The sequence below is a fragment of the Diceros bicornis genome, chromosome 23 (genome assembly GCF_020826845.1).
Source record: "Diceros bicornis minor isolate mBicDic1 chromosome 23, mDicBic1.mat.cur, whole genome shotgun sequence".
In the NCBI taxonomy this organism is placed as follows: domain Eukaryota; kingdom Metazoa; phylum Chordata; class Mammalia; order Perissodactyla; family Rhinocerotidae; genus Diceros; species Diceros bicornis.
The window spans coordinates 45459229-45469876 of record NC_080762.1 but is presented as its reverse complement, the minus strand read 5'-3'; the positions used below and the strand labels follow the sequence as shown (position 1 = coordinate 45469876).

The window sequence follows — 10648 nt, the reverse complement described above, 5'->3', positions numbered from 1 at the left end:
TTCGGCAAATAATAGATTGAACAAATGTTTATTGAGTATCTCTCAGGTATCAGGAAATGTGCAAGCACTTTGGCAAGTGCTGTCTCATTTAATTCTCTCTATAAATATGTAAGGTAGATATAATTGTCCTCATTTTTCAAATTGTGAAACCAAGCTTCCAAAGATTAAATCACCCAAGGATAGTTGATGTGTTACTGGTAAAGAATATTATCTTCTTTAACTGATAAACCTCAAAATATCAGTGGCTTAATACAATAAAATGTTATTTCTTACTCAAATCACCATCTAATGCAAGTCAGAAATGGGGAGGGGTAATATTCTGCCCCACAAGTTCATTCAGGGACCCAGGATACTTTCATTCCATCCAAATGGTGGATGGAGATTGAGAGTAAGGATAGTACATTAGAAGTTTTTGTAGGCCAGGCCTAGAAGTGGCACATACCACTGCTGCTCACATTCCATTCCCCCAAAATGATCACTACTCTGTTAATAGGGAAAGATTGAATGCTTTCTCCCTAATATAGGAAATAAGATAAAGATTTCTGCTCTCACTACTGATAATCAACATAATACTGGAAGGTCTAGCCATTCAATAAGGCAAGAAAAGGCATACAGATGAGAAAGAAGAAATAAAAGTGTTCCTATTTGCAAATGACATGATCATTTATATAGAAAACTCCAAAAATCTACCAAAAAAGTCCTATAACTGATAAGTGAGTTAAGCAAGGTTGCATAACACAAGATCAACACACAAAATCAATAACATTTCTATATCCTAAAAATAAACATGTGGACACAGAAATTAAAAACACAATGCCATTTAAAATCACTCCAAAGAAAATAAAATACTTGGGTATAAATCTAACATAACACATGCAGGACTTATATGCTGAAAATTGCAAAATGCTAAGGAAATAAATAAAAGAAAACTTGAATAAATAAAAAATAAATAAAAAGATAGTAGAATTAAAACCAAGCATATCAATAATTACATTAAATGCAAATGATCTAAATATTCTAATTAAAAGGCAAAGAATGTCAGACAATAAAAATGCAAGACCCAACTGGAGGCTGTCTGTAAGATACCCACTTAATATAAAGACATAACTAGGTTAAAAGTAAAAGGACAGAAAAAAGATATACCATGCAAACGTAAATTAAAAGAAAGCTAGAGTGGCTATAATAATATCATACAAAGTAAACATCAGAACATAGAACTTTATCAGGGATAAATGGAGACATTACATAATGATGTAACAGTCAATTCATCAAGAAGACATAGCAATTCTAATTGAGTTTGCATCTAATAACAGAGCTTCAAAATACATAACCAAAAATTAACAGAACTAAAGGGAGAGATTGGCATACCCACAATTATAGTTGGAGATTTTAACACTCTTCTCTCAATAATTGATAGAAAAAGTTGACAAAACATCAGTAAAGATATAGAAGATTTGAACAACACTGTCAAGCAAGTTACATGGAACAATCACAGAATACACATTCTTTTTAAACACACATATAACATCACCAAGATAGACTATAAGCTAAGCCACAAAATGTCTCAATAAACTTCAAATGATTGAAATCATACAAACTATGTTTTGTGACCCTGATGATGATGGAATTAAAAATCAATTTTAAAAGAATCTATAAAATCTTTAAATATTATGAAGTTAAGAAATGCCCCTATAAATATTATACAAGTCAAATAAGAAACCATGAAAGAAATTAGAAAATATTTCTGACTGAATGATAATGAAAATACAAATACTAAAATTAGAAGAATGCAGCTAAAATAGTGCTTAGAGCAAAATTTATAATTCTAAATGCTTATATTGTTGGTGAAAAAGTTTTAAACTAATTATCGTAGCTTCTACATTGAGACCAGAGACAGAAGGGTGAATTAAACCAAAGGAAGTAAAAAAACAAAAAAATAAATATAAAGGCTGAAAGTAATTAAATAAAGAATAGATAACGGAGGAAATCAAGTCATTCGAAAGCTAATTCTTTGCAAAGATCAATAAATTGAAAAATCCTACCTAGACTGATCAAAACAGAAAACTAAAATTACCAATATCAAGAATCAAAGAGGGAATATCACTATAGATATTACAGGCATTAAGAAGATATGGAAGGAATATGATGACTAACTTTATGACTATAAATTTAAAAACTTAGATGAAATGGCAAATTCCTTAAAGGACATAAATCGCCAAAAGTGACACATGAATAAATAGAAATCCTTAAAGGCCCTACATATGTTAAAGAAATTGAATTTATAATTTAAAATCTTCCCCCATGGAAAACGCAAGATCCAAAGGGATCCGCATGTACATTCCATCAAATATTCACAAAAGAAATGATATCAATATTTCTCAAACTCTTTCAGAAAGTTTTTTAAACTCATTTGTTTAAGGCCAGCATAGCCTTGATACCAAAACTAGGCAAGATCAATCCAGAAAAAGAAATTTTCAGAAAAATATTTCTCCTAAATATAAATACAAAAGTCCTTAACAAAATATTATCAAATCAAATTCAGCAATGTATAAAATGGACAGTATACCATAACTAACTGGAGTTTTTCCAAGAATGCAAGATTGGTAAAAATCAATTACTGTAATACACCAGAATTTACAGGATAAAGAAAAGGTATCATAAAATCATCTAAATAGTTGAAAAAGATACATTTGATAAAATTAAATACCCACTTATTACAAAAACTGTCAGCAATTTCAGAATAGAAGAAAATTTCCTCCAACTAATAAAAGGGATCTAAGAAAAACTTTTGCTAATATCATATTAACGGTAAATAATGAACATTTGTCCCTCTGATATTGAGAACAAGGTAAGAATGTCTGCTTTCACCACTTCCATTCAGCATCTTAATGGGATCCTAGCCTGTATGATAAGGCAAGACAAAGAAATAAAAGCAATAAAATTGGAAAAGAAATAAAACTGTCTCTATTTGCAAATGACATGATTGTTTTCATAGAAAAATCATAAGAATCTACAAAACATCTACTAGAATTGATAAGAACATTTAGCAAGATCATAGATTCAAAATTAATATTCAAAAAGCCATTGTATTTCTCTATATAAGCAATGAAAATTGAATTGAAATACAAGTACCAGTTACAAAAACATCAAAAATATTAAAATACATAGTGATAAATTTGAAGAAATATGTGCAAAACTTCTACACTGAAAACTACATATATTACTGAGAGAATTTAAGAAATACCAAAATAAATGGAGAATGCTACTTTGTCCATAGATTAGAGGACACACAATATGGATAAATTTTAATTCTCCTTAGATTAGTCTATAATTTCTACACAATCACAACTAAAATTCCAGCAGAGTTTTGTAGAAATTGACAATTTGATTCTAAAATTTATGTGGAAATCGTAGAACCTAGAATAGTCAAAACAATCTCGAAAAAGAAGAACAAATTTGGATTCACACCACCTGATCTCAAAACTTACTATAAAAGCTACAGTAATAAAGACACTGCTATATCGGCATAAAGGTAGATCAATGAAATAGAAGAGAATTTCTAGAGACAGACTGACACATATATGGTCAATTGATTTTTGACAAAGACACTAAAGCATTCTGATGGGGAAAGAAAGTCTTTCCCAAAAAAAGTGCTGAAATAACTAGACATCCATATGGGGGAAAAAATAAACCTCAACACCTACCTCACATCCAAATGCAAACATTTATTCAAGTTGGATCATGAACTATTGGTTTACAAATTCTGGAATTTCCTGGGTGGAATCTGAAATTGGTCCCTGAACACAGAGGGCAAGGACAGACAGAAGAAAGAGACAGACCACTCAGGATTGGTCAGAGGCAGGTTTAATAAGCAAGAGGACTTACATATGAGCCACCAGATGAGTAGATCTCTGCACTCGCCCACTAGAATCTTAAAAGTTTATACAGAAGACTTAACTGGGTTCAGTCACATGTACCGTCCACATTGCACTGTCAAGGCTGCGTCCTTGAAAATGGCTCCCACTGTGGAAATGGTGGGCAGAATATACATTCCAAGGACAGGGGAGGGGCTGAGGAGCCCCCCATTCCTGAGCCAAGCTCATGTTCAGTGGGCAGTCACATCCACTCAATGACTCCCGCCAATAAGAACACAAAAGCTCAAACTGTTAAGCTTCTAGACAAAAATACAGAAAAATATCTTTGTGACCTTGAGGTTAGAAAAGAATTCTTAGGACACAGGAAGCTCTAATCACAAAGAAAAAATAGATAACTTAGACTTCATCAAAATTAAAATCTGTTTCTCAAAAGACATCATTAAAAAATACAAAGGCAAACCACAGAGTAGAAGAAAGTGTTCGCAGAACAATGTTCTGACAAAAGACTTGTGTCCAGAATATATAAACATCTCCTAAAACTCTATGTGCTCTGTTTTGCTTGAATTTTTACAAGGATAATGTTTCCCTGTTATTATGAATATGATACCCTCATAATGACCACATGTCGTGTCCCAATCACAATTTAAGTCAATAAGAAAATGAAAATAAAGAACCCCACACTCCAGTATCTCCTCTACATCTTCCTTTGCTTCTACTGAAGATCAAATCGAGAAACACACTCCTATCCACCCTTCCTTTCTCCTGGACAAGCAAAGAAAACTCTTTATGAAGCCTGAGGAAGTGAATTTAACAAACAATTAGAGAGATAAAATTAGTAATATGAGGGCAAGCTGCCACTGCTGAAATAACAAAAAAGAAGAAATTGGCACATATTGGAGATTTTTTTAAAAAAATGATTTGAAGAAATTTGGGCAAAATGAAAACAATGAAAGAAGAGATGAAAGAGCATTTATGGTGAATTATTAATAGTTATTGAAAACCAATAGAAGATGAGACAAGATGGTGAAATTAAAAATGAGTTGTGTGCTCATAACCTCTTCTCCCTGGTGCTCTGACCGTCACTGAGATGGTAGAAATCAGAGGCTCTGAAGCCTCCCAGTAAATGCAAGCAGCACACACTGACCTGTTTGGTTTAAAGTGATTCTCTCCTATTCATAATTTTAATGGAAAACATTTAAATATGGCTTTGGATTGCACTGGTATTTTCCATGTCATAATTAGAGGAGAAACTGAAAGTTAACGTGCTCGCTCCGAGAAGTTCCTGCATCAACTCCTGATAGGATATGTCCATTTTTAGCTATGATTATTGCAGTTAATTTTCCATTCCAGTGCACTAATAGAAGTTTGAGGTGTTGATATTAGTATTTGGATTGGTTCTGCAGAAAGTGTTTTAAGTTGTGTTATTATAATTTCTCCTCCCCTACTACGTGAAAAGCTAAAGAGACTCAAGAGATTTTCGAGTGCTATTCAACCATCACTGTTCTAATTAGAAAGCATACTGCCTCCTAAGGAGTTGGTAGTGATTATGAAACCACGTGTTATTTTCTTAAGAAGGTAAAAAGGAAGCCAAGGCACTCGAGGTTGATCATTTCCTGAGTATGGCTGTATCTTTGGCCCCTTCACTGCCCTCAACGTGGTCCTCTAAATTGCTCAAGAAATTCTACTTATCTGTTGTCCCCAGGCCTCATTGCACTGACTCCTAGCTTCCCCCATTACTGCAGTCCTGCCTTCTCTTTTACATGCCATTCACTCCAAAAATACTTTCTGTCCCAATATAAAGGATACTGAGTGTGGCAGCAAAGAAAACTGTAAACAGACTAGTCAAAAAAGACAATCTCTCATCTTAAAAAGAAAATAACCTTGAGCCCACATCTCCCTCCACAGCTACTACCTTATTTCTCAGCTCCCCTTTTCAGCAGCTCTTGAAGTAATTGCTCTTATTCACCGTCTCTGCTCCCTCTCCTCCCGTTCTTTCTTGAAACCACCACATTCAGCCCTTCATCTCCAGCACTGCACCAAACTGCTCTTGTCAAAGTCATTGATGTCATCCAAATTGCCCAGCCCAAAGGTCGAGTCTTCACCACCCACTGCCTGTCTGCCGTATTCACCCAGCTGATCGCTCTCTCTTACTTGACACACTTTCTCCCCATGGTCTTGGAATAGGATTTTCTCTCCTCTTTCTCCTCCATCTCAGTAGCTGTTCTTCTCCTCTGCTTTTCAGGGTCCTCCTTGCCTACCTGACCTTTAAACAGTGAAGAGCTCCAAGGCCCAGACTTGTCCAATCTATCATCGCTCCCCAGGGGATCTCACCCAGCCATTCAAAAGAATGTGTTATATATGTTATGGAACAAACTTCAAGATCTATTGTTAAATGAAAAAAGATGAAAGATGGCCAGCTGGATGTGTGCAGAAGTTTGGGATAGAAGAACACAGGGATAGAAAACTTAATTCCTCCTCTGAAAGGCTTGGGCATAAAATAAACCAAGAAGTCACATTAAAGAGCTGACAATGTAGTCCCCCCAAACTGTAGTGTTTTTGCTAATTTAACTAGAGGCAGTTAAAAAGATGAATCAGGCTTACATCCCACCCTCCAGAAATGTATAGTCTGCTGAGGGGAATGAAAAATAAATAGTTACAAAAAAAGCAACAAAATGGTGTCACCAGAGAAATGACAATTAGGAGTTATGGGAGCTCAGATAAATAGAGCAGCTCTTACAAGCTCTATGAAGCTAAATTATTTCTGATATTTTTACTGCATGCTTTCAACATAACTGCATTTCCCGATGGCCTCTATTATCAAATTGAAATTTCTCAAGTTTTCTGTCCCTTATACATGCTATTCTCTGTGCTCTTCATCTTACAGTCAGAGTGGAAAAGCCTTTTTATTGAGAACTGCTCTATCCAACAAACCTCAAGAACCCAAGAAAAGTATAACTTAGGTTAAATATTTGCAGAAAAATCAACTTTATTTCATTTTATTAAAGAAAAAGGGGTCAAAATAAACCCATGAGACACAGGGAGACATGTAAAGAGGTGCCCCAAGCAGAGGTAGACGGCTCAGCTGGAATCTGAACCCAGATCTGTCTGATTCCCAAGCCCATACTCTTTCAATTTTATAGCCTGTCTCAAATATAAATGCACATTTAAACTGATTATAAAAGGAGAGAAAGGTGCCCATGGAGAAGAAAACATTCAATTTACAAGAAAGAGGGGATTGTTGGTGGAGCATGTCCTCTGGAAGAACTAGAGAAACCCTAGGCACACCCAAAAGCAGCTACATCCACAGAAACACTGTAAAAGCGTAATGGAAACAGAGGCAGCATGATTCTCATTTACCTGCAGAAATATACAGACTCTCTTAAAGACAATTGCCCCTTTTTTGGTCTTTAGTGAAGTCATCCTTGTTTTCTTTTATATTCTAGATCTAAAGGATAAATGGCACACTTTTCCCCTCTTCTTGGTTTAGCCCTATGGGCGGGAGAAATTGCACCCAGAGCTGGTCTCCCCCAGGCTGCGGGTATCCATTCCTGCCCCCTGACTCCCAGTCCCCACTCCACCCAAAGACCGCCACCTGCCTTCACTCCGGTCTCACACATCTCACCTGCCCCTGCCCTCATCCTTTGCTAAAATCATTGTGTGTTAGCCTAATCTACATCAATCTGTGTGCCTTCTTAAAACTGCTAAAACACCGGTTTTTCTTTGAAGCTTTCGTGGGCCTAATCCCATAGAGTCAAATCAGAAGATTTGAACGGCCTTCTAACCAGCAGCCATTAGCCGTGAATATTCCTATGAGGATTTTGATTGTGTTGTTCTCATGAATATATACTTATATTTGATTTTACTTTTTAAAAATTCCTTACAGCTATGCTCTCAGCAAATGTCACTGTCTCATTGACTGCCCAGTTCAATCACAGCAATCCAGCTAGACAGATGATAGACGGATGATAGAGAAATAGACAGATAGAGCTAGAATACAAATGTTAACCAAAACTAAACACATTTTTAAAATGTAGAGATCTTTGGGCTTGGAGATGACGCTGTTTCACAGACGATTTACTGTATTACTCTGAGAACAATTTGCCATAAACATCAAAGTAACGTTATATGCTTTTTTCTCTCTTTTCTCCAAAGAAATGCACAGTGGGATATGTAAAATGTCAGAAATAATTAGACAAAATTGCACAATCCCATTGTGACACTAAAATATCTCTGGAGTTGAATATTTGCTGTGAAACTTTAAAATCTGGTTTGAAAGCTGCTCATTATAAACAATATAATTTTTTCTTTAATGTAACGGCCCCAGAATTTAAAGCATAATATAATGTGAATACATGTTTCCAAGTGTAGCAAAGCCTTTTTATATATAAATACATATATAAAAGAATAAATATAAATAAGAAAGTAATTCAGGTGGCAAGATAGACAAAATTTGGTAATGTCTTCATTGGAAGGAGTTTGGGAACTTACCTGGAAAAAAGTATTCTTTGAGGACTAATGTAAAGATGAAGTTTACATTCAGAGAGGAAAAAGAAAATAATATCAAAAATATGTAAAGAATTTATGAATACCAAAATATTGTCAAGTTTTCCAGAAAAGAATATGGCTTTTTCATTCATTAACCAATAGCATACTGTTTTCCAGGGACCCTCCATTCAGAAGAAATGCTATGGTGCTTCCCTCTACCCACACGAAATGGAACATGAGAGACTACACAGCTGAAGAAATTACAGCCTCCTCATAAATGAGAGACATTCAAGTCTAAGTAGTTTCCAGCTAAAGGAAAATAACCAACAGCTTCTCCCCAGTGTAGACTGGAACGAGGAAAACATGAACATCACTAACTGTACCACAGAAGCCAGTGTGGCTGTGAGACCCAAGACCATCACTGAGAAGATGTTCATTTCCATGACCCTGGTGCTCATCACTTCCCTGACCATGTTGCTCAACTCAGCCGTCATCATGGCCATCTGCACCACCAAGAAGCTCCACCAGCCTGCCAACTACCTGATCTGTTCTCTGGCCGTGACAGACCTCCTGGTGGCAGTCCTCGTCATGCCCCTGAGCATCATGTACATTGTCATGGACAGCTGGAAGCTAGGGTACTTCACCTGCGAGGTGTGGCTGAGTGTGGACATGACCTGCTGCACCTGCTCCATCCTCCATCTCTGTGTGATCGCCCTGGACAGGTACTGGGCCATCACCAATGCTATTGAGTATGCCAGGAAGAGGACCGCCAAGAGGGCTGGACTGATGATCCTCACCGTCTGGACCATCTCCATCTTCATCTCCATGCCCCCTCTGTTCTGGAGGAGCCACCGCCGACTCAGCCCGCCCCCTAGTCAGTGCACCATCCAGCATGACCACGTCATCTACACCATTTACTCCACACTTGGGGCATTTTATATCCCCTTGACTTTGATACTGATTCTCTATTACCGGATTTACCACGCAGCCAAGAGTCTCTACCAGAAAAGAGGATCAAGCCGGCACTTAAGCAACAGAAGCACAGATAGCCAAAATTCGTTTGCAAGTTGTAAACTTACACAGACTTTCTGTGTGTCTGACTTCTCCACTTCAGACCCTACCACAGAGTTTGAAAAGATCCACACCTCCATCAGGATCCCTCCCTTCGACAATGATCCAGATCACCCGGGAGAACGCCAGCAAATCTCTAGTACCAGGGAGCGCAAAGCAGCACGCATCCTGGGCCTGATTTTGGGTGCATTCATTTTGTCATGGCTGCCATTTTTCATCAAAGAGTTGATTGTAGGTCTGAGCATCTACACCGTGTCCTCGGAAGTGGCTGATTTTTTGACGTGGCTTGGTTATGTTAACTCTCTGATCAACCCTCTGCTCTATACTAGTTTTAATGAAGACTTTAAGCTAGCTTTTAAAAAGCTCATTAGGTGCCGGGAACATACTTAGACTGTAAAAAGCCAGAAGGCATGACTTTTACCAGCCTCGAGAGTGGACGGGGGTAAGGGGTGCAACTCATTAATTCTTGAACATAATTGGTTCGGGAGAGTTTGTAAGTATGTGTGGTCTTGTTTTTTGTTTATTTGTTTGTTTGTTTTGTTCTCTTTTGTTGGGGCTTGTTCTTTGGTGTGTTGTTTTCTACCTCTGGTCTTATTTGTGGTACCTAATTTCAAATAAACATATCATACAAAAACAGAAATTTCACAGAAGTCATAATAAGATGAAATAGTAAGTACTTTTTTTTAGCCATTTCAGTTAACCCTGCAATTAAAAAATGCCAAAGTAAATCTTTATTTGCAGACTTTCTTATTATTTATAATTCAAGTACCTGATAACTTGTTCTCTTGTGGCATTAAATCTGAGATTATGGCTCCCAATGCTTACAAATTCCAGTGGGAACTGCATGATTACATAAAGTGAAAAAAAAAAAGTAGTCTGCTGTCATCTACTGCTTGCAGATCTGAACTAAAGTCACTTACTATGACTACATAGCCCACACCTTTCAGGCACAGATAGTGCAGCTGGCATGTCCTTTTTCGTTCACAATTAAATAAGCTTCCTCATTCTCCAAAAAGAACCTGGAATGAATGCACGGGCATTTTCCTGGGTCTTTGACTGTGAATATGAAACATGAGCAAACAAGATTATAAAATAATAATCTAAATTGGTCAATGTGTTGCTCTATTTCCTGACAGACCCTTTGGGTCTCCTCCAGTTCTAAGAAGTGTCCCAGCTAAGCCTCGAATACACTCTCTCATTCCAGCAGGATTAAAGTG

At 36.8% G+C, this 10648-nt stretch overlaps 1 protein-coding gene across 1 annotated transcript; it reads left to right on the top strand.

Moving 5' to 3' along the window:
• Positions 1-8723: 8723 nt before the first annotated feature.
• HTR1E (5-hydroxytryptamine receptor 1E) lies at positions 8724-9821 on the top strand. Its single transcript, XM_058566862.1, has one exon. It carries the CDS (start codon positions 8724-8726, stop codon positions 9819-9821), a length of 1098 nt encoding a protein of 365 aa, XP_058422845.1.
• The last annotated feature ends 827 nt before the right edge of the window (positions 9822-10648 follow it).